General features: G+C 49.7%; 1 protein-coding gene across 1 annotated transcript in view; it reads left to right on the top strand.

Moving 5' to 3' along the window:
- The window catches only part of SLC26A5 (solute carrier family 26 member 5), a 676,177-nt gene that overhangs the window by 396,732 nt on the left and 251,657 nt on the right, over positions 1-27,788 (top strand). The window contains exon 9 of the mRNA XM_069628070.1: positions 15,082-15,229. Within this exon, the coding sequence (XP_069484171.1) occupies positions 15,082-15,229 (148 nt within the window). The remainder of the gene's footprint in view (positions 1-15,081; positions 15,230-27,788) is intronic.

Genomic DNA, 27,788 nt, shown 5'->3' with positions numbered 1-27,788 from the left:
CTCTTCCCTTGAGCTTTCCCAGATTTCCACAAGGTTAAAAAGCATCTCCACTTCTCTTAGCCTCCAGCACCAGGGGGAAATGATTCCCTGGTCAAAATATGCCTCAATTCCAGTTCTAGGGGGATTTAACTCCCTTCTCCTGGATTCCACACACTCCAGAACATTCAACAAGCATGAGAGTGAGTCCCAGACCCTCCTCTCTGTCTTGTACACTCTCATTTTGTTTTCAATGATTTTGAACAACACAATTGGGTACAGGTCCAAGACTTGCAATCCTTCCTGGTATACTCTCCTGCCAGGGCTTTCTTGTAAAGTTCATACTCTCAAGGGGTATGACTCTTCCCTTGACCTCTCTCAGATTTTCACAGTTCACAATCTCAAGGTGTACGACTCTTTTTCCTTTAGCTTTCCCAGGTTTTCAGTGTCAAGAAGCAACTCGACTTTTAGCCTCTTGACAGCACCAAAGGGGATGATTCCCTGGTCACACTGGGTCACAATTCCAGTTCACAGGGGATTGACTGCCTTCCCCTGGATTCCACACATTCCACAAAGTTCAACAAACATGTGAGTGAGTCCCAGACCCAGTCTGCCAGTCTGGTACACGCTCCTATTATGTTTTAAATTGGATGCAGGTCCTAGACTCTCAATCCTTATGCCTGGTATACTCTCCTGCCAGGGCTTTCTATCAATGAACAAACTTTCCATCTTTCTCAATGTTAAACAGTTCCAAGATTTTCTATTTGCCTCTTTTATACATTGGGTCCTCCACCCATTCTCATCTGCCTTAGTTTGCCTCAACAAATGTCTTGGCGTTCCAGATCCCCTGTTCGCGCTCACCAAGTTCCTGCAATTCTGTTGTAATGGTACACGATATATGCCACGAAGCACCCCAGCTTCCCAACTTCCATCTACGGGCTCCCCGGCTTCACTCGACAGCTTCGGCATCCTTTGCGGTCCTCTGTTCTCCCAGCAGCTTGCTTCCTTGTCTGACAGAGGTCTAGTCAGTTCTCCAGTTCCTGCGATTCCTCGGACTTCAATCAGCAGCTTCGTCCACTCATGGCATTCATACGGCGAACATCCCACTTCAGAGCTTCTTCTGATTGCGCCTCCAGGAGCTTCCTCATTCCACGCTGCAGCTTACTTCATTCGGATTTCCCGACTCACTTCGGGAGTAGTGAGACTCTATCTTTCCTGATCTTTTGTGCTTTTGAATGTCCCGGCACCTATCGAATTCTCCCAACAACTCGAGTGTGTTTTTTGCTTCTCAGCCTCAGCAATCTTCATCGCTCTAGTCATCCTCCTCATCTCTGTATTGTCGGACATTTTTGAATAAGGATATGACAGAACTTTGCTATGAGTCATGAGTGGATGTTCTTGTCTAACATTACAATATGTCATGAAGGATTGGGGCCTTGTGGGGGCATTGTCAGACTCTAAGGGGAAAGGGGATACCATGTTCCACCTAGCAAGTCCACTACACTCCCTTGAGGGTTGTCTCCCCTCATGTTGTCCTCCCTTAGAGAGCTGCTCCCAGGATCAGGATTAGGCAGCTTCTGCCTGTCCCTAGACACATGAGATTTTTTTCCCTGGGGAGGCAGTTGTGACATTGCTAGATAAATCACACTTCCCTTCAGCTACTGATTCCGCTTACCGCCCGCCACACCTGCAGCCTCCTGTTACACGGGTAACTCAAAGGAACACTTCTGGCAGTCCGGCCTCCACCTTCCTTTCAAGAGAGTCTGCCAGCCTGCTCTCTCACTTCAGCTGTCCCAACAGAAGGCCGCTGTCAGACCCAGAGAGGGGCAGTGAGCGACTTTTTTAGCCACTTATCTCAAGACCAGTGGGGTGTCAAGGAAGATTGAAGGCATACGACTTGAGCACCTCGCGTTTGTTCCTCTGTGGCTGATATCCGCTGCCCAGTACTCAAGGTGGACGGTAGCAGGGGAGTCCCGTGGTGAAGCAGGCGCTGGAGCTGCCATCTTGTAACTGGCCGGGCTCTGCACTCCCCTCCTTTGCCTGCATATCGGAAGCACCAGTCTGGTAGGACATCTCTTTTCTCTATAGCCTGTTTAATCCTTTGTTGCAGCACTTTACAGATAGTTTAACCTCATTCATCACAGTTCACTTACATACCGAAAGTGGGAGTTCTTCGAAATCAGCTGTATGCCAGCATATTGGTATTATTACTAAATTAAATAAAACAATCCATACAACCAGGACTGGTTCTCCTATTCCAATGTGGGATAAAACCTCTGGGTGAATTTGCTAATGTTCTAATGATGTTTTTGTTTAAAACATCCTGGTGTTGCATGCTTAGACTAAAACCTACTATAACCAATTAACGTACATGCTCAGAGGTTTTCCACTACATGTTATCAACCACTTTTCACTCTTGTAGAGCTAACATTTTTTCACCAATCTAGGGCTAGGGCACCTTCACGCACATGACAGTAAGGAATATGGGACCGCCTCTGCCACACCACTACCAACTTTTCAGAACTATCGGCCTGTTGATCAATATGCTGTGTTTACTTCCTTCCAAATTACTCAATCAACAGTAAAGGAAATGGGTTCAGCTAATCAAATTGAAGGTGCTGCCTGGTGCCCTTGACAGTCCATCTCCCTCCCGCCCCCGTGGCTACAAGCCTGCCTCAGTCATGGAGCTGGGCCCCCCTGGAAGTAAAGCCAAAACAAATGTTTGTGTCTATGCCCCTCATTGACATTCTCCGGGCAATTCATCCCCTAACCATTCAATCCCTCCTACAGAATTTCAAGAAAAACAAACTCTCTCACATAGCAGGCAGCTGCTGACAATTGGGCTATCAAGGGGCTCTCTCTCAAAGCAGCCAGTTTGGCATCACTCTACTACTGATGAACCTAAAGGTGTCACTCGAACCGCCCCCCACTGGTGGTCTGCAATTTCTAGCCATGAAAGCCTTCCGTCTGATCTTTTGTACTAGCCCAATCTGTGTTGAAATGGAGGGGATACATTGGAAAAGTTTGAGATCACTCTATATAGAGGTCTAAGGAAGCGCGCTGTCTCAGATGGTGTTTGGAGTTACACGGAGAAGGGTGTGAGGTGGGAAAGGATGCATGATGAACAGTGAGGACTACGATTCGGTAGAGTTCTTGGCAGAGTTGGGCATAAGACAGAGGTACCATCCAATGCCAGATGCCCAAGAGACAATTAGAGATTCAGGAGGAGAGCTTGGAGTAAGGACAGGAAAGGAGATGATGTTGCAATCTTCAGGCAATAGCTGGTAGGAAAATCCATAGGAAGGGATGCGCTTGCTAAGAGAGGAGATTGAGTGGAAAAAGAGTAACATATTATGACGTGGACTCCATCCTGGTGATGGGTGGGGCCAGAGATATTTGTGTTGCATGAGATGGGGAAATGATTTGTCAGAGGTAGGAAGCAACTCAAACCAGTGGAATGTCTTGGATACTGTGGTGAGAGAGGGTTAATAGGCAAGAGAGGTTGTTGACCTTGTCAAGGCCCAATGAGAGGTCAAGAAGGATTAGCACTTTAGCCCATGCACAGCCTGTTCAATTGGGTCAGTGTCCAAGAACATGCTTCTGATCCTGTTACTCTTCATAGCTAATCTTCATGATGTGCCCATGCCATGTCCAATTGTCATGTCAAATTCTTTTTTTATATTGCAGCCACACCAATACTTAAGATTTCACCTAGTCCACTGGTGAATAAGAGATTCTATAGTCAGACTATGCTTTGCACCTTCTATCTTCACCACTTCAGTGTGGATGCAGGAGAAGAGGAGGCAGTGATGTCTACAGTGAAGTGCAGGGCAAGGCTCCTGACTTTCTTCTGTTTATTTCAGCCTTCAATCTGGTTGATTTCTTCGAATACATCTGGGGGTGGCTTCATAGACTGGGCAACAAAGGAACCTACATTATATGGTTATGTAATTAGAGCTATTGCAAAACATTTCCCTACAAATCTTCCAAAGCCAATCTATATAACTGTTTTAAAATAGAAAGGATATGATATGATGTGGCATTTATAACACACCTGTACACAAGTGTTTCTATTCATGACAAGACAAGGAGGGGGAACAAAGGGAGGACAAAATAACAATCTTACTAGGCCTTGTGTCATTCAGATCCTGCAAGTACGGAGAAGACGGAAGGGGAGAAGTGCCAGGGGGTGAGGGGAAGGGGAAGTGCAGTTAAGTCACAAGTGCAGCCAGCGGGTGGCTCATAAGTGCAGAGAGAAGGGACTGTAGGGTTGCAGATACAAATCCTTAAGTGCAAGGAGCCTGGTGGCAGTGCGAGGACAACTAGACAGGCAGGAAGGAGCCTGGGCCTGAGTTCAGAGGGTGACCAGTGCGAGGAGCAGTCGGGTGCATCAGCAGGGGAGAGGAAGAGTGAAAGCAGAAGCGAAAATGAAGGTCTTGAGTTGCTTCCGGAACCGGAAGTAGTTCTGTTCAAGTTTGAGAGAGGCATGGAGCCTGTTCCAGAGGGAAGCCCCAGCCGAGAAGATAGATCTGCCCCCAACTCTCTGCTTAGAGAACCGTCTGACCCTCAAACATTTGGAGGTGGATGAGTGGAGAGCTCGAGAAGGAAGATGTTTCGGAAGAGAAAGTTGGAGCTAGAGCAGTCCCAGTCCCCAGAAAGCCTTGTGGATGAAGCAGAGGGTCTTGAACTTGATCTTTGCAGCCACGGGGAGCCAGTGAAGAGATATCGGAGCTGGAGAGATACGATCCCTGGACTTGAGGCCAACTACAAGTCTCGCAGTCCTGTTTTGGATAAGTTGTAAAGGTAGAAGAATAGAGGCAGGAAAATTTAGAAAGCGGATGTTGCAATAGTCCAGCCTAGAGAGGACCATAGCTCTGGAGACATTGAGCTTCTGGGGGAAAGTGAGAAAATGAATACCTCTGAGGAGGTGCAGCTGGTAGTTTGACTTCAGAGATGTGAGGAGAGAAGGAGAGGGTGGAGTCGCAGATGACACCAAGGTTCTTAACCTCACAGGAAGGAGCAGGACGAGGGCCCAGAGTGGGCGGCCACAGAGAGGGAGAGGAAAGGAGGGAGGGGGTGTCCCAATGAGGAGGATCTCAGCCTTACTGGCATTAAGGCGGTGATCGTTGGTGGCACACCATTCCTGAATTGTGGCCAGACAGTCTGGTATGAGAAGAAGCAGAGGTGGCTGAGGGGAGACTAAAAGAGAGCCGATTTTCATCCACATAACATTGAAAATTGGAGCAGAAAGTAGCAATGCAGTGGGCAAGAGGTGCCAGGTAGTGGTTTAAAAGCCAGGGAGAGAGGTTAGACCCCTGAGGAACACCACAAGTAGAGAGAGCAATAGAAGAGCGGAAAGACCCCAGTTGGACCTGAGAGGGTTGGTCATTGAGAAAGGAGGTCAACCAGGCCAGGGCCTGATCAATAATACCAAGGTTGTCGCGGAGGCGATTGAGCAGGATGACATGGTTGACAGTGTCAAAAGCAGAGGATAGATCGAGGAGAACGAGGACAGAAGAGAGATTAGAGGGCAAGTCTTCACAGGTGTTCAGGCGAGCAAAGGATTGTTTTAGACCTTTAATTGTTGGTTTGCATTAAATTGTATTTCTTTTTAACCGTATCCTAAGTGACTTCAATCTCAGTGCTGACTGCCATTCCCACCCTGCGGTATAATCTGTTCTTGCTAACATGGTATTTAACCTTAGCCAATTGTTCTCTTTTCCTGTACACTGGGCCTGTCGCACCTTGAACCTGCTTTTTAGCACTACAGTCCAACTTCTCGCTTGCCTGTCCCTTCATCCCAGTCTGGTCAGTTCTTCTAGCCTTGTTTTTCACATTTCCTTATCTTACCCATCACTTGACATCTTAGCCCTTTCATCTCATTGTCTTGGTTCTATGTCTTTTTTTCACTTTTTGTAGGTTGCCTTATAAAAAGGTGGATTTCTTTCGACCGATTTTAGGTAACCTACAAAAAGTGAAAACGCGCATTGCATCGCAAACCCCCCCTCCCCCCCCCCCCGCCGCTCCCTCACACTCTCTGGTGGGATTTGTATGAAATACCTCCTCCGTCAGCACCCATCGCCTCCCTCCCAACCCAAGACTTCCCCAATATAAACACCAGTTCTTTCCCGACCGGTTTTCTGTGTCCTGGCATGCCTGTCGGCACATGCACACACTCGTGTGCGTTAGGGGCCTGACAGTTCGATTTAGAAAGACCGCTCTGTACGGTCACGGAGCGGTCTTTCTAAATCTATCTTTTTTTAAATCATTTATTGACGTAAGACCATTTTCTTAGATGGTGTCACCTTCGAAGTAGCTGGCCCATCTAGTCCTGGCAGCAGTACTACACCTTGCCCCTATGACTCCCAACAAGACTGATCTAGCTATAATCTTTGGATTACCTCAGCTCATAGTGCTCTAATTTCAAGCAAATCTAACTTTTGCTTTTACAGTCCTGTCCACCCAAAATGGTTTTCCTCTGATCTCCTTCCCTTAATAACGGTCACCATTGCAGATGAACATAGCAGGCTCAGTTGCTATTCTTTGGCATGTAAGGACCTTTACCACCAACCTGTCAGGCTCTGTGGAAGGTTCTCCTCTTCCGAAGGGTGATACAGTTTCCTACTGCTAAACGACCTTGAGCTATCGTGCTACTGCTGAACTCCTGCCATGGTGTAGTTGTTTTCAAGCACTTGGATGGAGGATTGCTGCGCCGCAATACGGAGGAGTCCATTCACCCTTGATGCCTTCTGTTTTCTACATTTCTCTGCTTCCTTCCCAGTTCATGGTCCTTGAACCAGGAACGGAGAATAGGGAAGGAAGCATGTGCCAGCTAACCCTCTCACTCTGCTGCTTAAGAATTCCTCCTCCTCAAGTCTGCTGCTATTGCCCTGGAGGATTCCTGCCTTACATATTCACTCAGCTACTTACCTGTTCATCTTCCTCGCATTCCTGAGTTTGCTTTATTGATCTGGAGGGCTGCTGATCTACAGTCCTTCCCTGTGCTGTTACCAATGCAATACGACAGGGTGCTCCAACATCATTTTTTTCCCTGGACCAATGATGATTCCCAAGTGGTCACCCAGTTTTCCCTATATTCATTCTATAACTAAAGGGTGACATGGTGGCTGACTGGGGATGGCCTTACCTCTACACTTCTCGGTGGATGCCGAGAAGTATGGTAAGGTCACTGATACAACATCTACGTACCTGTGAACCTTCCATTGGTCTCGCTAAATACAAATTATTCTCTATCGCAATGTATCTGCCACCAACCACCAGCAGGAGTTGTTTGCCACTTTGAACAACCTCTAATCACCCTTCTTTCCTTCATATCCACCTTGACTGTGCTCTTTGATCACCTCTCTGTGTTTTCTTTAGAGAAAGTTGCATCCATCCAAGCCGACATGGGTTGTTACCGCTATGTTTCTTCCTACCATGGTTCTGTCTCCTCTCTTGGATCCCCCATTTTGACTCCGACCTTTTAACTTGCCATTTCCTCTTTTCCCCTCCAAACGTTAGACCAACTTGCCTCAAATAAGGACCCTGCCTTGCCACATGTCCACTGAAAATTCTTACTCTTTCCAGACCCCATCTCTCAAACTCTAGACCTACTTTTCAATGGACATTATTCCACCTTTCATTAAATCAGTGCATATAAACTACCTGCTAAAAAAAATAAAAAGCGCTCTAGACCCATTGATCCCTGTTCATTAATGACACTCTTAATGCATCCTGTTCCAGAAAAAGCAATTGAATCCTCGGCCAGATTATAGCCTCAGACTTTAAAGAGACTTTGTAAAGATCTCGGACATGCTGTACAGGGGGGCTTCCACCGTGATCTAAGTATTACATCTGCTCCTTTAGGTGCTCTGTATGATAACCACCTAGCTACTGGTTGTGACAGTGTCATGAGACTGGTCATGCTCAACCTCTCTGCTGCCTTTGACACTGTAGACCACTATATACTTCTTGACCGTCTTCGTGGTTGTGGCTTTACCAGAGTTGCCCTCTTCACCCTTGCTCACTCTTTTTCATTGTCCCCTCGCTCCATCAGTTATGGTATCTGACAGGGACTCTATCCTCTTTCTCTTGCTTCTTTTCAGTCTTCACGTTCTACCTCTGGCCTCATTGATCTCTTCATGAGGCTTCTATTTTAACACATGTATGTCAATAGCTCCTATCCCTTCATCAAGCTTGATTGGGAGCTGGGTGCCACAGCCTCTGATTTCCGATCTCCCATATCTGCAATCTCCTGCTGATGACGCTGAACTCTCTTAGGCTCAAATCAGACTAGATGGAAATTATTGTCTTTTGTGGCCCGTCTAACCTCTGGAGCTGCATTTTATGGCTCCTTTCTCTTGGGCACTGCTGAATACCTGTTTATTACCTGTGGTTCTGAGTGACTTGCAGAATACTGTCCTGGGTGAATGCTCATGAAACTAAATTAGTGACTGGGCTATGGACCTCCGATCCTTTACACTAGGCCCTTTCACAGAACCTGTCTCAATCATCCGTCCTCTCACTGCTCTGGTTAGACGTGTTCTACCTTTTAGTTGCAAATCCCTTGTATAGGCTATCCTTCAACCAAACCCTGTTCTCCAGCATGGGGTCTGGCATGGATTCACATGCTCATGAATATTCCCCGTCGTCAGGCTGGGAATCCTCGGTAAAGAAAAAACCAGTATCAGTTTCGTTTCTGATCTGTCTTTCGTAGTAATAACCAATCACTGGTCTCTGCGTCATACTGACCACAGCCAATGACTGCCCTCTACCTAAGCACCGCCTCTGGCAGCCATCTTCAGATTTTTACCGCACGTTCATGTGTTGGGATCCTCGTGCTATTGCTCTCGAGCGTTAGTGCTATTTTTTCGCGCTTTTTACAAAAAACTTCGATTCTTTCGGTCAAAAGAGCCTCAAGCTCCACCGATCCTACATCCGATCAACGGGGACCCGTGTCGGATTCATCTGTGCCCCTCAAGGGTGAAGATTTCGTCGAGCTACACTTCGGAGGACTCCAGAAGCTTCTCAGGCCCTGTCTCGGAGATGGCCCAGGAGAAGGGAAGCTCGACTCCCGGAAAGCTGTTCAGGGTCTGCCCTGGATGCCAGCTGCAGAACGTCTTCAAGGAGGACGAACACTCTTTCTGCCTTTACTGCCTTCATGAGGACAAGACGCACGTGGAGAAGGACTGTGCGTTTTGCGGCAACATGTCGGAACGGACCATGAAGGACCGCCATCAACGTCTCGCCAACTGGCTGGAGGGTAAGAGCCCGTCTGGCGAGAAGAAGAAGAAATCCGAGCGGTCTTCTAAGACCTTTGAGGGCGCCCCGGCGACGGGGGCCCAACATAAGGCCAAGCACCGCGAGTCCGCTGGCACCGGGAGCGCCGAACGGTCGGGCTCTACGGGCGCCAGGCAGGGCGCACCCTCCCCGGCACCATCAACCACGAGCCAACGCTCTGGGTCGGGTAAGAGGAAGGCCGAGCACCCGGCGAAGCTCCTGGAGAGGCCCCGGTCGAGCTCTAAGGCAGAGGAGGAGCGTGGCAGTGCCCCCTCCCTCAAGGATAAGGCGGTGAGCGCACCTAAGGTGGTGAAGGCCTTGATCCATCCGACCAAGCCCTCTATCGAAACGGTCGCGGCGGTCCTGGCTCAGCCTGTGGTGGCTGCACCAGTGGTGGCGACCTCAGGGCCCAGAATCTCCCTGCCTCCTCGGAGGGAGTCTTCCTTTGTGCCCATCGATAGGACCCCCGTGAAACCCTCCGTGGGGAAGAAGAAGGGGGGGCAGGGCGTCGTCGTAGAGTCGGCCTCAACCTCAGAAGAGGAGCTGATCGAGGTCTTAAGCCACGGCCTAGGCGTGGAAGAAGGCCAGCCCGTCGGAATGGACCCCGACGCAGGTGACGACGACGACATCGTCGAGGATACCGACGGGGCCCCTGCTCGCCCGTCGGATTCCCCTCTACCAGCGCCGCAAGACAACTCGGCGGCCATTTTGTTGGCCATACAGTCCTTATGCTCCGAGATAAGGACGAGGCTACCGTTACCGACGGAGGAACCTCTCCCGTCGGGGGATCCAGAACCGGGACCTTCTGGTGTTCCCCCTACCAAGAAAAGAAGGATCCATCCACCACCTCCTTTTCAACCGTCGCGCCCCTTCCAGCCCTCCTCCCCGTCCACCCGAGGGGATGATACGGGGACTGACACGGCAGCGACGGGTACGGACGACGAGGCATACGACGAGGATTTTCCGTCGTCGCCTCCCACCAGGGCCTCTCCGCCCGACGAGATCGGATCTTTCCACTCCATGATCTCCAGGGCTTCCGAGCTTTTCCAACTCTGCCCTGAGGAGAAGAAAAAGGAAGGCTTCCTTTATCAGCGGCGCGAGGCCAAGAGGAAGACGGTCCTCGCAGTGCCTCTGTTGGACGACATTTGGGATGAGGGCCTTTCCCTCCTCAAGAACCCTTCCACGACGCCAGCTAGAAGAGACCGGTACGAGAAAAAGTACCGGGTCCCGGACACGGCCCCCCTATGCCTCCGGGCGCAGCCTACCCCGGACTCCGTCGTCTCCGCGGCAGCCAGGAAGAAAGCGGGGGGGGGTGCGGCCTCCACATCGACTTCCCCGCCGGACGGCGAGGGAAAGAAATTGGATACTATGGGGCGTAGAGTCATCTCGTCGGCAGCGACCACGATTAAAGCGGCCAACGCCTTGGCTATCGTGGCCCGCTACGACAGGGAGCTCTGGTACAAGATGGCTCCCCTGCTGGATTTTCTGCCGGACGACAAGAGGGCGGAGGCCCTTGAGATCCTGCAGGAAGGTGAGGTGGCCTCGGACCACGCCATCACCGTGGCGACGGACATCGCCGACACTGGGTTCCGCCAGCTGGGCAACGGTGTTTGCCTTCGACGTCGTGGATGGCTCAAAGCTACGGACTTCCGGCAGGACGTCCAGACCTGAGTCCTGGACATGCCCTTCGACGGGAACAACCTGTTTGGGAAGACCGTGGACGATTCCCTTCAGGCCATCAAGGCGGATACTGAGACGGCCCGGGCCCTTGGAGTCCTGCAACGACGGACGCCCTTTCGGAGCGGCGGAGGCAAGGGCGCCTCCAAAGGTTCCGGCGGCGGTTTTGCTTCCTACCGTCAAGCGGCCCGCTCGTCGTCGCAAGAGGCCTACAGAGGACGAGGCAAGTCTAGCGGACCCCGCCGTCGTCGCCAAGGAGGTCAAGGCGGCAAGGCCGCGTCCAAGCAGGATTGAACCGGCCGTGGGGTCGGGCCCCCACCGAAGCACCCCGGTGGGAGGCCGGCTGGCGGGCTTCGTCAGCGTGTGGGAGTCCATCTCCACCGACCGTTGGGTGCTGGACGCCCTGGCCCGGGGCCACGCGCTCGAGTTTCAAAGAAGGTGCCCGCGCGTCCCCCCCGTGGCCAGGAAAGAACTTCACGTCCCTCACCTTCTCCTGGAAAGAAAGGGCGCCATCGAACTCGTCCCAAAGAGGCTTCGGGGCTCCGGAGTCTACTCGAGATACTTCCTCGTGAAGAAGAAGACGGGAGGATGGCGCCCCATCCTGGACCTGCGACGTCTGAACAAGTTCATCAAGGCGCAGAAGTTCCGGATGGTCACCCTCCAGCACGTCCTGGGTCAGCTGGAGGAAGGAGACTTCCTATCGTCGTTGGATTTGGAGGATGCCTACTTCCACATTCCCATCCTAAAGGGGCACCGCAAATTCCTCAGATTCGTGGTCCAAGGGCGTCATTACCAGTTCAAAGCCCTTCCCTTTGGACTACGGTCGGCACCCAGGGTATTCACCAAGTGCCTTGCACCGGTGGCGGCGCAGCTGCGCCGCGAGGGGATCCACGTCTACCCCTACATGGACGACTGGCTCATCCGCGCCAAGACGAGGGAGCTCGCCGTGGTCCACACGGCAAGGACCGTCCAACTCCTCACGGACCTGGGATTCTCCGTGAACTACGCCAAATCCCACCTGGTGCCCGCGCAAGTCGCACTGTTTCTGGGAGCGAGGCTCGACACAGTGTCCCTTCTGGCCTCCCCGTCGGAGGAGAGGACTAGGACCATCTTGGGCAAGGTGCAACGGATGTTGGTGGCCGACGCGGCCAAAGTGAGGTCCATCAAGTCCCTCCTCGGGATGATGTCTTCCTGCATCTACCTCATTCCCATGTGCAGGCTCCGGATGCGCCCGTTGCAAGAATTCCTGGATGCGCGCTGGATCCAGACGACGGGCAGCTTCGAGGAAAGGATCAAGCTCGACGAGAGTTTCCGACGAGCGATACGGTGGTGGGGCACCCGCGCGCATCTGACGGCGGGCATGGACTTCCAGACCCCAGCCCACCAGGAGACTGTGACCACGGATGCCTCCCTGGAAGGGTGGGGAGCGCACACCGAAAATCTGCACGCAAGGGGACTCTGGCTCCCGACGGAGAAGTCCCTACATATCAACGTCCTGGAGCTCCGTGCAGTGTTTTGGGCCCTCAGGTCCTTCCTTCCGTCCCTCAAGGGCAAGGTGGTGAGGATCTTCACCGACAACACCACCACCATGTTTTACATCAGGAAACAGGGCGGAACCAGGTCCCCAGCGCTGTCCAAGGAGGCGCAGGACCTGTGGCATTGGGCCGTCGCCCAAGGGATTTTTCTGGTGCCGTTTCATCTGGCAGGGATAAAAAACACCATCGCCGACTCACTCAGCAGGGAGCTGCGCTCGTGCCACGAGTGGGAACTACGGCAGGATCTGGCGGATCGCCTCTTCCGACGGTGGGGCACACCCCAGATCGACCTGTTCGCGACGGCGACGAACACCAAGTGCCGGAGGTTCGCCAGCAGGTTTCCCCAGACGAGGAGCATGGGCGATGCTTTCTCGTTCCCCTGGGAGGGCCTGTTCCTCTACGCGTTCCCTCCCTTGCCTCTGCTAATCCGGCTCGTCAACCAGCTCAAGAGGTCACGGTGCAGGATGACCCTCGTCGCACCTGCGTGGCCGAGGCAGATATGGTTCCCGGACCTTCTGGACTTGTCAGCGTCCCCGCCGATCAAGCTGCCGGCGGACGCGGATCTACTCTCCAGGGAAGGAGGCGCCATCCTCCACCACGACCCGAAGTCGCTGAACTTGCAGGCCTGGCTCCTGCAGCGCTAGAGTTTGGAGGATACGACATACCGGCCGATTGCAGAGAGGTTCTTGCAAAGGCCAGGGCGTCCTCGACTCTTAAATGCTACGGACACAAATGGAAGAGGTTCTCTGTCTGGTGCCACGCACAGAAGATTAACCCTCTACGGATTACGGCTCCCCAAGTACTGCCGTACCTGCTGCCGCTGGCCAAAGCTGGTCTGGCACATGCGTCCATCAAGATTCATCTTGCTGCGATCTCCCGATACACCAGAACCACGGGCCGGACGTCCTTGTGGTCTCATCGTCTGGTGAAAGAGTTCATGAAGGGACTGTTCAGATCGTTCCCGCCGGTGAAGGCTCCGGCTCCGGCGTGGGAGCTCAACGTGGTGCTGACCAAGCTCATGGGACCTCCGTTCGAGCCTCTGCACTCGGGCCCCGTTGAAGTTTCTATCGTGGAAAACAGCTTTTCTGGTGGCCATCACCTCCGCACGACGAGTGGGAGAGATCCAGGCCCTTTCCTGCAAGGCCCCGTACTTGACTTTCCACGACACAAGGGTAGTGCTCAGGACGCACCCCTCCTTCATGCCCAAGGTACCGTCGGACTTCCATCTCAACGAACCCTTGGTGTTACCTGTGTTCTTCCCGTCGCCTTCGTCGCCGGCTGAGAGGACTTTGCACTCGCTGGTATAGCTAGAGCGCTGAAGTTCTACGTGGACCGCACGAAGGGTTTTCGGAAGACGTCACAACTCTTTGTGAACTTTGGACCTGTCAATCAGGGGAAGGCTCTCTCGAAGGCTTCCATCTCCAGATGGCTCTCCGGCTGTATCATGTGCTGTCACCGGTTGGCAAACCGACCGCTGCCTGGCCGTCCGAGAGCCCATTCCACCAGAGCGATCGCAGCTACCACGGCGTTCCTATCTGGTGTGCCCCTGCTGGACATATGCAGGGCTGCTACGTGGAGGTCGACGCACACCTTCACGAAATTCTACTGCGTCGACCGGGATTCCAGGGAGGAGTCCAGGGTCGGTCAAGCAGTGCTGCGCAACCTGTTCGCCTGAGGTGAGCCTGGTGAGGAGGTAAGATGCTTAATGTTGAGTTGATGTGATGCTTAATGTTGAGCCTTTGCCACCTCCCGTGGTTGTGCATGTGTGTACTGCTATGTATTCTTTATTCATGAGCATGTGAATCCATGCCAGACCCCATGCTGGAGAAGGAACAAGTTACTTACCTGTAACTGTTGTTCTCCAGCATGGGTCTGGCATGGATTCACATGCGAACCCTCCCGCCTACCCCTCTGCGGCTCTTCACTTGGTCATACTGCCACTTCACGTGCTTCCAAATCTGAAGATGGCTGCCAGAGGCGGTGCTTAGGTAGAGGGCAGTCATTGGCTGTGGTCAGTATGACGCAGAGACCAGTGATTGGTTATTACTACGAAAGACAGATCAGAAACGAAACTGATACTGGTTTTTTCTTTACCGAGGATTCCCAGCCTGACGACGGGGAATATTCATGAGCATGTGAATCCATGCCAGACCCATGCTGGAGAACAACAGTTACAGGTAAGTAACTTGTTCCTTATGTGCTGAATAAAGTGTTTCAACCCATCTTGTGTGGTTTGTGCATGTGTTCGATCATCGCCACATGTCATGTAGAGTACACAGAGGATTGTGTGGTAATGTTTAACTAATGTATCAAACGAGTACTATCCCCACCGCATGGCTGCGACTAGCACGCTTTTTCAAACATATAAGAAATCCTAGTGGCATGAGAAACTGAACAATCCTGTTTGTAAGGGACTGCAAATTGGATACGGTTTTAGAGTAATGTAGTTTAGTTTGGCTCTACTGTTCTCCTTCGTCCACATCCAACTCAGGATAAGGGTTCTAAACTTGTGACTCAATCCAGAACCCTAGTCATTTTCACGATTCATTGCATCAGCTCCTCCTTGCTTCCAGCTTGTTCTAATGAACCGACTTTTGTGTTTTGCTTCCTTTAGTTTCCGGCCTCCGGCTGTGCCTGATCTCAGCCTCCTCTCAGCTGTGTTTGTGGATGCAATAGCAATTGCAATTGTTGGATTTTCCATGACCATATCTATGGCTAAAATCTTTGCACTCAAGCATGGATACACAGTGAATGGAAGCCAGGTAACGCCAAATGCCTTTCTCTGCGACCATAAAGCAAACAGATCTTGTTTGCAGAGCTTGTGTGTCCAGATTGCTTTCATTTTTATTTGAATTTCTTAGCTCATAGCAGTTTTTATCTAATTGATTTTCCTACTAATTGTCTCTGCCTGATGCCATGCTAGCAGGTGCATTTCAAATGAGGTGCTCTCAGTTCAACACTCACCCAGTACTATCACCCTCTGTAGTTAACCAATATGGTGGAGCCTAATGCTGCAATGGGAATTTGTGTTTAAAATAATACTACATGAGGAAGATAATGATATGGACTACTTACTATATTGTGGGCAGTTGACAACCTCTGTAGTAGGTCCGCTTGCAAGACTATCTGGGCGTCATCCTTGTTCTTTTCTTGAAAGGGGTGCACCCTTAGTCAACCATACATTGGGCATGTTTTTTGATCATGGACTTGAAATAGTTCAGTTTCCAGCATCGGGTTGTCTCCTGCCCCCCCTCCCCCTCCGATTTGTGTGTACTGTTTTCTAGTTGCGCTCTGTGAAACAGTGCTTTAGGACACCATACAGAGTTTAAATGGTTAGAATGAGTGGCTGAAATACTCACAGCTACTGCTGAAGAGCACTTCAGTTTACAGAGAATGCATAGAATTGGGCCTAACTGCTTTCACCTGCTTTGTTGATGGCTTCTATTTACATTGATGAGTTGTGGTGGGGGTGTGGCTAACCACTGATCTGCAAGGACCGTGCAAGCTCTGCTCAACATACCTGCTTGGTCCTGCAAAGCACACTATTCTTGATAATCTAGAGTGAAATTAACTTAAGACCTGCATTCTGGAACCAGTTGGGGTCTTTGCTACAATGAACTTCTACCCATCTGCTCTTGCCAAGTGGTTTGAATCACCACCCAAAGCTGAACCAGTTCTGCAAGAAAATAGCTAATCCTCTGTAAAGGCTGGGCCTGCTGGTGTCGTACCTGCTCGGGTCACTGATGGGGGACGCTGCTTCTGCAACTTCATAAATGGGCCTCGTTTGACAGTGGGAGCCCAACCATAATCCAATGCGATTTCCTTCACTCTCACCCCAGCCCGTGCCTTCCTTCTCCCACATCAGTCTGCCTGACTGCGTGCAGAGTCTGGTGATTGTCCACTGCACAGTACCCAGAGCTGGGTGTAGGGATAGTGGAGAGTGGATCCTTTCACCAGTGTGCAGCCTAGGGATATAGCTAGTAAGCCGGATGTTGTCCTGCATGGACGGCTCCATGTCTTCCCTAGTTCCCACCTGGGCGCTAATGGCGGCGCGGGTCTGTTTTTTGGCGCTCACTTTGGAAAACGGTCATGTTGAGATCCTATATTGGCTTTGGCCAAATGCAGTCCACTGGCACAGCATCTAGGAGTGTCATCCATCCCCTCCCTGACTTCCTCTGAAGGCCCTGTGATCCGCTGTGTGACGAAGCAACCTGCATTGCTCTATGGATTATGCATGGGGGTGAACAAGGGGGTCCTGTGCCACCACCTGTTAAGTGATGCAGTGCTTGGGAAGTGAAGTAGAGAGGATTCCCTGGTTGCCCTGCCTGTGAGCGTACCAGAGACTTGTCTCAAAAGCATCATAGTCGGTCTGTTCAGCCAGCATGTATTTGTATGTATTTCAAGAACAGGAATGTCCATTTCGATCAGAAATGACTTACAATAACGCATTTAGACATGGCAGAGGCATTCCCAGGTAGGGTACCTGTACAATAGCACAAAGATTGGAACAAGTGGTGAGACAAGAAGTGTGTTAAAAAACAAAACAAAAAAAAAGTGGGGCATATATCAATCAATCTGACAATCTGACAAGTTTATTCGGATGTGTAAAAAAAATCCATTAAACGACAGAAATGCACGTTAAAACACATCCAAATTACAATTTCATAAAAAGATAAAAATCAATAGACAATTCAAAAGACAGCATACCAGTAAAATTAGCTAGCAAAAGAATTCCTAAACAGTGGCTACATTAAAAGTTAGTTAGTAGGATCATGCAGAAAGCAATACTCAAACATTTGTCCCGTTGCCCATAGTATTAAGCTTCATAACACTAGCTTTCACCACCTTGCAGTTTCAGTAAACTATTTCTGAAGTACATGCTCTTTTCAGGAACGTCAAAAGAGCCCAAGCTGTAAAAACTGTTTCAGCACTCAGAAGAAACACAAGTGCAGCTCTGTGTGAACGAATCGCTGTCTTCTTGAGGGCCGGAATCAAGGTCATTTTGCGTATGCCAACATACCCTATACAGAAGAACAGCAGATGAGGAAGGTCCTCTCGATAGCGGCCACAAACAGGGAAACCCGCTGAATCGGAAAAACCCTTCCACTTGTGTTTCCTTGCAACCGAAGGCAATCAAACCGTGCCCTCGTAATCAACCACCTATCCTTTTTAAACAGGCTCCATATCAGATATGGTTGTATTCCAGTTAGCCTGCTAATGCTCCTGTGAAATTGGCCAGATTTGTGGCCATACTCTAACAAGATTTTTTTCCTTACTGCAATATCTCCCAGCATTGCTTTGTATACTGCCCCCTCGCTCTTAGTTATGAGTGAGGCAGGCGGAAAGAGGGCACCTAAGTTTCACCCAAAGTTGAAGAGACATAAGCAAGCCAGGGGATTTTTTTCCAGCCAACTTTATCCAGCACAGTGCTTATAATAAAATGACAAAGGGAAGCTTGCTTGTTGGCCCACAACCGAACCCAGAGTAAAAGAGGGGCCAGCGCCCACTGGTCCTCCCAAAACTCCACACCCAGTTCTCTGTGGATGGCTATTCCAGAGACACTGGTCGAGAGCCCTAGCAGGTTTTTGAAGAATTTGCTCTCTTTACTCTGGATTTTCCGCCACATTCTGGAAGCCCCAGATTGCTGCGCCATACATAGTAGAGGCCACAGTTTGAGTGCGTAGATCTTTAAAATCACATCCAAAGGCTGGCCCCCACACTTTGACATAAATCTAAAGATTCCGCCTATCTGTTGGCTCATTTTAACAGATTGTTTGGCCACATGGTCCCTGCCATTTAAGGCCTCTGAAAAGCTTATTCCAAGATAGTCAAAGACCTTAACTCTGGGTATGATTTCCCCTGCACAGAGCATAGGTTTCATGGGCACCGAACGTTTTCTACTTACACAGGCCATTACTGCTGATTTCTTGGTATTTATTTTTAGGCCCAAATTGTCCCTAAAGGTTGAATAGGCATTAATCAAAACCTGTAGAGCCCTTGGTGTTCTTGCTAGTAGAACAGTATTGTCCGCATAGACCAATACTGGGAACCCCCTTCCCCCCAAAACCAGAAAATCAGCCAATATATCGATCAAGTCCTGTGAAAGGTCATTAATGTAGAGGCAGAAGCATATAGGGGCCAATACACAGCCCTGCCTCACACCACACCCCACCCGAAAACAGGCCGTACAGTGGCCCCCCGGGCCACTGCGTACACAGGCCTCGTTATCTGTGTGAAGGTCAACCAGTACCCGCAATATATCCTCGGGGCACCCTCAGGACCCAAGCACTACCCAGAGCTTTGCTCGATCTACTTTATCAAAGGCTGTGCTTAGGTCCATAAAAGCCAGATAAACTGCCTCGCCCTGACAAAAGACTGAGTTGGCCACCAACAAATAAAGATTAAGGCTCTGTTCTATTGTGCCCACTCCTGGGCAAAACCCAAATTGAATATCCGAGAGAATTGACTGTTCCTCGATCCATGTTTCGATTCTGGCCAACAGTATTCTCCCAAATAGTTTGAACGTGGAGTCCAACAACGATATTGGCCTATATGCACTGTGGGTAGATATATCCCCCTTTTTAAAAATTTGAAAAATGATTGTCGCCTTCCACGAGGGCGGATAGGACCCCGATTGTAAGCAAGCATTAAACACCACAGTCAGATGTGGAGCCCACAAATCTACTGAATCCTGGAATAGGTCAGAAGGGATCATATCCGGACCAGGGGCTTGGTTATGCGCTTGGAGCTTGATTGCCTTTACCGTCTGCTGCACCTCAAACTTTAGGCATGGCCCTACATGATCTATTATGGCCTCTTGACGTTCTGACCCAAACAGGTTCCCAAAATGAGTTAGCCAGGCCCCTTCTTCCACATAAGTACCACTTCCCACACTAGACCAACACCCCTCCGGCCCAATTTTTACATATGCCCAAAAAGCCTTCTGATCCCCTTTCATGGCGGCATTCAAAAAACCTTCCCAGGCTGCCCGTTCTATCTCAAGTTTCCTTCTCTTTAGCTCCTTTTGCTAGGTTTTCCTATCATGGTCAATCTCCGATCTACTACTTCTCGGGTCCTTTAAGGTTATCAACAACGATTTCTTCGCCCTTTTGCATGCCCCATCAAACCATCCTCTCTTTTTTACGTTGCCCTTGGCCTTTATAGCTATGGTAAATTTAGAAGTGAGGGCGGCCATCAATTCTACAAATATCTCTACAGTTACCCTCGCAGATTGATGATTGCCCAAGATATCCATCACAAGGGATTTGTTCTTGTCATGATGCCTACCCCCGGAGCACCAGGCCAGGCCCAGCACCCCCGGAAGCAGGCATCATACCCTCGGGTAAAAGCCCAGCGGCCCCTTATAGGGGCTCTTTGGACTCAGACCTGGCGCCTTTGGCGCCAGGCTCATGTTGGACATCAGTCCTGGCGCCATAGGCGCCAGGCTCATAAAGGGAGGTGTTTTGTGCACTTACCTGATGCAGACCATGCTGCACGCTTCAGGCCTCCCTGAGATCTGAAAGGGACTATTTTTTCATAGGGACTATTATTTTCACTCGGGCGTGGCCAGGGAAGGATACATGCCTAGTTGGGGAAGGATACATACCTGGGTCTTCTTTGGAGGCTATCTAAGCCATGCCCAGACAGCTCATGCTTCGCGTTGTTCTGCTTCCTGCAGCTTAACGCTCACCGTGTCTGTTCCTGCTCCTGGACTCCAGCCACGCCCGCCTCGAACCTGGAAGACCTGCAAGGAAGGAAGGAAGAGAAGAGAAAGGTGAAAACCAAGGACTATTTCAAACTTCTTACCTGCATCCGGAATCTTCTCGCCAGCATCCCTGAAGAAAGACTTCCATTTAAAAGCATCGCGTTGCTCGCTGCAGCGCCACGCTTCACTCACCTGTCCTCGAGACATCTCCCGGCTCCTTTGCGGCTGTCAGCATCGGACGCCACATCTCTGCACCTTGGGGAGAGAGGAAGAAACAAAAGGTGAGCAGAAGGAACACAGAAGGAAAGCCTGATTAACAGCCATAATACTTACCGGCTTTTCTTCCACATTTCGGGTCGGCGCCGCCCCGTTGGCAGGTACCGTACCCCGGCCCCTATGGGGAAAGGACAAGAGACATTTCTGGGGAATGATGAGGACATTTAGAGGGATCGCCCTCATCACTACTCACCTCGGCAGTTTAACCCCTCGACGCATCGTCTTCATTCTGCACCTGAAATAAAGGACAGATCACAGGTTAGAAAGACAACATAAAGGGGGCCTCACTTGAACTTTGAACTTTCATACTTACGGCGCATCGCTCAGGAAAGTCAAGTGGATTTTGCCAGCGCCATTCTGAAAACCAGTGAAGTAACTGGACGAACGCGCGCCCCTGCACCAGAAGCAGGATGTAGAGTTCATCCTTCCAAACCATAAGATGAGCTCAAACCGGGGTTTGGAGGAAGTTAGAGAGGAACGAAGGGGGAAAGGGGGGAGCTAGCACACTATTCTGCAGACTGTTAATCCCCTTTCCCATCTGCAGAAGGATATTCCTACGGGCCAGGCAAGCACGATTTGGAGGTCCTGTCCAATCGGTGTTCCGGGTCCTGCGCATCACGCTAGAAGAGGCCACAGCAATCCAGACTAGAGCAGCGCCCCCGTGGGAACCAGGTGAGCGTTACAGTTCTCACTAATTGAAATATATCGTAACTCCTCCTCTAGGATGGTACCCCATTTAATTCTTCTTGAACCAATGGGCACTCCCAGCCGTGGGCTAGGGGCTGTAACCTGCGAAGCCCCTTCCCCCAACTGACCCTTAAGTATTAGACAAATGGGCAGGTGGTCACTGTGAGTATCCGCCAACACCTCAAAGCTAACTGCACATTTCCATAGATTCACTGAGATACAGAAATAATCAATTGTTGAGCAGCCTTGGTGATTTTTAAAAGTCCCCTCACCTGGTATATCCGGAGCCAGGCGTCCATTAACTATACAAAAGCCCCATTCCAACAGCCAAAGACTTAGCTGTAGGCCCTTTGGGCATACTCTCCCATCTCTCATACACCTGGGCGGGATATTCTCTACCTGATCCTCAAGGTGGTCTAGAACATCCAGGTCTATCCCCCCACCCTCATTTTGATGTTAAAATCCCCGCCCCAGATGTAAGATGTAGTCTTCTTTCTGCCCTTAGACAGCAGATTCTCAATGAACTTTTTGACCTTAGTTAGTCTATCTAGATCAGAGATATGGGTACTGTTATAAAAATGAATGATGCAGATTTCATCACCCTTTCCAGTTAATAACACCACCTGCAAAAAGTCCAACACTGTTGGAATCACCTCTATCCTACATTCTAAGGCAGCCTTTATCAGAATACACAACCCACCATAGTGTCTGCCTCTCGGTTTTTTATTAGCTGGGATATCAAAAGAGATAAAACCATCGAAGTGAGGGGGTTCTAGTGCCCAGGTTTCTTGGAGTAGAACTACTGAGTTGGCTTGTAGGAGCTCCATCACCGGACCCAACTTCAACTTCCTAATTGCGCCTGCAATATTCCAAGAGAGCAGGAGCAACGGCAGACTTTTATTTACAAGACTCCCATGTGATGCGGAGGGGATTGGCACGGTTACACTGCCCTCTATAGCAGCCTCTTGTCAATCCACATCCTCACAGGACGTTAAAATCTCAAAGTGATTTTCCTGGGGCAAGGGTGCTGAATCATTCCTTGCCGAAGCATTACGCTGGCTCTTCTTGGATGGAATTATGCTCCAGCCACCCGATGGAGTATTGATTGGTAACGGGCGACCTGTGACAATGTTTTGCTCTACATAACCTCCTCCAACCCTAATTCCCATTATTTTGTTCTGCACCTTCATTCCCCCTCCCTGAACATAAAAATAGTCCAGGGGAAGAAGTTTACTGGACAGTTTACCATTAGGCTTGAGGCCCCGGGCTAAGTTGGTGTTCAGAAGATATTCTGTTATCTGTGTGTCTGAAAAAGTGATTACCACACAGTCCCCACTCAAATTCTTGGGCCTGTTCCTCACCCATCCCACTCGCCTAGCCATGCGGATCATTTTGGGATCAATCTTAGGCCCCATTAGATTCTAATTAATCCAATGGGATGCCTTATTAATCAGGGAGAGTGTGGATTCAAAGCTCCCCATAGGGATCCCGGGCATTCCGATGATGATCCCCCACATAGGGGACCGCTTCCGGGGTAGGGTCAAAGTCAGAACATTCCCTTGCCCCCTCCCCTGCCCCTTTACATTTGTGATTTCATCTCGTTTGCCACTCTCCTTGTCCCTCGAGGGCCTGCTCAGCCCCCTATTGGCCACTGGCACTTCTTCCTGGTCCTCTATGACCACAACATCGGGGTGTCTCCCTAGTGGATCTGTAACCTTATTACCTCTGGGAGAAATATCACTGGTTAGGGGACTAATTGAGGGACACTGGCACCGCCTGTCGCCTAAACCCCTTTCCTTGACAATGCCAGCCAGGTCAGACAGTTTAAGAGAAACTGCCCTGATGGAATCATCCATGATGGCCAAGGGGTTTAAAACCGCCTCTTTTAGCCCCCTCAAGGAATTCAACAACAGCTCTAATGGTTTAAGCCATCATCCAATTAGGACTCCAGCCATTCTTTGTCACCCTCACTCGCTGTGGAACAATCTAATAACCCCGATTCCCTGTCCTCGGGGATCCTACCGTTGGCTATGGGCACCCCCTCCCTGGGGTGCACAGGTTGTGGCAACGTCAGGGATTTCCCCAATTCCAGACTGGGCACACTCTCAGCCCCTCCCCCCCCAATCATCAGAGACCCGTCACTGATGACTACGTCCCCCGCTCCCTCAATACCCTCAGTGCCCAATCCCTCGCACCGGGCACCGGCCTCTCTAGGGGCAGACTCAGCTGCATTCATACAATTTACTATTTTATTTGCCATAGCATCCATGTAGAAATCCAGGGATCTTTGGGATGAGTTTACGCCTGTTTTCGAGGGAGGTTTTGCTATTTTTGGGGCTTTGATAATTTGAGTGGAGGTAACATTTTTGGGTTTTTTCGCCCTTTTACCAACTACCCCACCCTCCCCCGCTTTTCTCTTCCCCATGTGATAGATATGTGGGTTAGGGCCGGGTAACACCCCGTAACCAACTTCCAACTAAACCGCTGTTGTTTAAGGGCTAATAATCAAGTTTGCCGATAATAGCCAAGGGTATAAAAGTGGGTGGGAGTGGAGGGGGAGAGAAGAAATCTCGCAGCCCCCTCACAACCTCCTCGAGAGAAAATACTAAGCACTAAGCACTTAAACACTTAGAACATAAAAAAAAAATAGCCACCTATTCAAACCACAATGAAATTGCACAATCACTTTAAAAACAGATTATACAAAATAGTGCGAGGTTAAGACCATTTGATTTAAACTTAATATTAAAATTCACTGTCCCCTAGTCCATAAATGTTGTTAGGCAGATAAGGTCCCAAGCTTATGGGTAAGTAAATCTTTTCTTCCTTTAGCAATGTCTTTTGACAATGATTTCTACAATAAACAAAGTCCGTAAAAGTCCAAAGTCCAAGGATAAATAATAGACAGCAAAAGAAACAATAAAGGAGCAATGAGCACGGGTCACATAGCCAGCCAAAGGCCCAGGTGCACAGAAAGTCACAGAGGCTCGAGGGCGGGGAACGCCCGACAGTTTAGGGAGCTGCCGTAGTCCGTCCCCCCCCCCCGGCCCTCCAGCAGGCCTTAAGATAAATCAAACGGCAGTAAAACCAGCCGAACACACTGCTGAAAAGCTGATGGACAGCCGTACCTTGCTGATGAGGAGAATCAAAGGAGCCAGTGAACTGGAACACTTTCGCGAGTACGGTGCAGTACAGGTAGGCAGACAAACTATCTCCTGTCTCCAGGAGCTAATTGCCGTGAGCGCAGATAGTAAATAAACACACGCTCCAACACTCCATGCGCGCTCAGCGCTTCCGGGGGCTCTTGTGTGGAAAGGCCCCGCCTCCAGCTCCGACAGAAAAAAGTTAACCCTTGCTGGGTCCCACACACGCAGGGCTTCAAGGACACCAAGGACTCTGCCGGACTCAAGGCCAGAACAAACAGAAATATATGTTTTAAAAAGTGACTTGCAAAAGGAATAACCAAGGGGGGCAGGTGCTTTAAACTAAAGAGGAGTACTTTTTAAATATATAAAATTAAGCTACTAAGCCTCATTCGAGGCTTTGGTGGGGTCATGTAAGGGGCATCGGAGCAAGCAATGGGAACGCGATCTTTAGCAAGTAAGTAAAGTTTGAGCTAAGCTTTGAAGAGATCCACAGTTCGGCTGGTTTTGAGTGTTATGGCGGTGGGTGCCAGTGGATAAGGGCAAGTAGAGAGAAAGAAAAGAAGCAAGAGGAGACCCACTGAGGTTGAGTGCAGAGGAGGAACAGAGAGATTGAGATGGTAAGTAAACTGAGATATAATCAGAGAGGTACTGAGGAGCAAGACCATTGATAGCATTGTAGACTAGGACAAGGAACTTGAAAAGAGAGCGGTTGTGTATGGTGAGCCAACCAGCATGTTGCCGGTAGGCAGGAGTAAGTAGAGGCCCGGAAGGATGCAGCAATTAATACCTGCAGGTATGCAAAGGCCACAAGATGGAGACTTTCAGAGGCACACCTTTCTTGCGGGTGGTTGCTAGATCTCCCGAAACTAACTTGTTTGCAGGCATAGGCAACGTAACTCCAAGGTCCCACTCACAGTACAGTACAATTCAGCTCCAAGAAACGGAAAGTAACGCTTACTGCCTGCTGGGATATGAAACCGAGAATCTTTCAGGGTGGTCCACCACTAAGATGCCTTGGTATTTGAAAGGAACAGGGGTAGAGAGCAAAAAACATACACAATCACAAAACATACCAGGAGGAAACACCCATCCCACAAACTCCAAAAAGGAGGCTCACTTAAGCCTATGGGGATTATCTTGGACCATTAATAGGCCTATTAAAATAGAAACCTGGCCAATCCGACACCTAGGATCCTGAATGCCCACATATGCAACCCCATAGCCCAATGGCGTGGATGGAGTTGGGAGAATATAGTAAGCGCACAGAGAAACCAGGTAGTGTGGGAGTTTGAAGCAAACTGAGACGAGTAGAATTATCATGATGGTGCGAGGCAGAGTGCTTTGGAGGTGGTTGGAGGAGAGTAGAGGTAGGCACAAGGAGAGAGGGAGAGCAGAGAAGACGAGAACCGGTGGGAGGGTGAGGAGGAAAATGCCCCAGAGGTGGGGGACCCAGAGGTTGCAGAGAGGAAACCTCAAAGGCTGGAGTAAGAAGGACCCCCTAAGGGTGAGCAGAAAGACCACAGTGGTCAGAGATGACCATGACCAGCAAGAAAATCTGGACAGGTGGTGATAGAAAGGGAAGGAAACGTGGATAATGTCTTAAAGCTGGATGTCCAGTGGAGGAAGGACGTGGAACAAGCACATTACAAGACTTCATCGAGGGGCTAGGATTCACGCACAAGGAAGAAGAAAATGGAAAATAGAGATGGGAAGGGAAAGCCCAAGAAGTGAAACTGGCACAGGGTCAGGATGATGGTATGCATGCCCAGCGAGCCCCAGAATTAGACCGAAGTCCCTCCAGACACCCCAGCCCACATTTGTGGTTGCCCCAATGTGGAGACTACAGGATTGGTGGGAAGAAGTGTTGAGGGCACTGAAAACTGCTCGGATTATAAAAGACAACCACCTTGCCTGAACTTTCAGACATGGGGACTATTTATTTGGAGGGAGTGATTATTTTATTTGAATTTTTTGTTCGGCGCTGGTCCTACCCAGAGGGTCTCCGAGGGCATTATACAGTTCAGAATCTCAGAAGCTGGTAGGTGACGCGGAACTTAGTTTCCAGCATAGGGTAGGAAGGTTAGGATAGCCAAGTGGTAACAGGGGAGGTGGAGGGGCTAAATTACATGTGGGGAAACAGGTATGTTTTTGAGGATCTTTCGGACAGTTATGATGGATTGCTTATTTGTCTCAATCAAAAGAGAACATTTGCTTTCCAGCTTCCAACCCAAGTGGAGGATGCCCTGCTACATGCTTTATTTAAAAAGAATTATATTGCTACTTACAAATAAAGTTCCTTTAAAAAAGAATCCAAGTTCATGGGTCTGATTGATCCCCATGGGTTTTCTGACAGTGTTCACACACAGGCTGTAACCTAAATTACCCTGTCCTTTCTGGCTTGACCTTGTTTTCCACACTAACTCAACAGAGTTTAAGCTGCGCTTTTTTTACCTTGATTGTCAAAGGGCATATCCCCACTCCCGACCTCCCTCATCAGTGGACTGCATGCATTTGAGTGTCTGTGCTGAACGAAGGGACGTTAACAGAACTACCTGATAAGGAGGACAGATACCAATAGACAGATACTTGGAGACCTGTTTTGAGAACCAGCTTGTAGCCTCACGACGGGGAAACAAGCTAAGCATTGATTGCTTCATCCTGTTATCCGATTACGTGACTGCTGTGTGAGGTAGCTCACAATCTATGGGGTCCGTTGAGCCAGAACAGGAAATCCTACAAGCTGTGCAATGATGCAGTGTGGCATTAGAACAATGTGTTGTTGTTGAAGCCAGGGAAATGGCTTCGAGGATGCTCGGCCTACAGACCATTGTCACCCACTGGTTGAAGTCCTTTGACTGGCGTGATTCATCTAGATCAGACTGGGTTTTTCCATGGTTGCAATACCAAGTCTAGCAGGGTGTTGATGCTTATTTAGATGCAGAGAAGGTGTTTAATTCTTTCTTTAGGAATTTGACTCTGTTGGTTCTGTAGAATGGACCTTTCTAAAGATTACTATGGAGGCAATACAATTCAGAACAAACTATCTTAGTTTAGGTTAATAGTTACATACAGATCCCGTGGCCATTTCTGAGTGTTGGCCAGGAAGAATGGGAACAAGATGGAGCGGCTTCCTGTCTCAGCTCGTCTTTATCTTGGTGATGGATCTAGCGGTAGACACACTGAGGATGCAGTTTTCCGGCAAAGGGATCTGGCCTTCGTGTAGGGAACATCTTTGTGTAGATTGCTTGCAGCTATGTCTGGGGGATGCAACGCACAGCATTGCTCTCATGTTGGAGGGGAGGACATGTTTCTGTATTTACTCTACACAAACATCGGTTGTGGACAATCTTGCATGTTCCCAACTGGAGGGACTGAAGCACAACGTATACATTGGTTTGCTCTCTGATCTACTTGATAATAAGGTCTGGTCGGAATTTGAATATGTAATGTATTACCACATTTCGTTTTTTTTGTCTTGCCTTTGTCTTTTTTGTTATTGGGTATGTA

This window comes from Ambystoma mexicanum, chromosome 12 (genome assembly GCF_040938575.1).
Source record: "Ambystoma mexicanum isolate Mex_15411 chromosome 12, UKY_AmexF1_1, whole genome shotgun sequence".
Lineage (NCBI taxonomy): Eukaryota > Metazoa > Chordata > Amphibia > Caudata > Ambystomatidae > Ambystoma > Ambystoma mexicanum.
The sequence above is the reverse complement of the archived record's forward strand: the minus strand, read 5'-3'. Positions and strand labels throughout refer to the sequence as shown.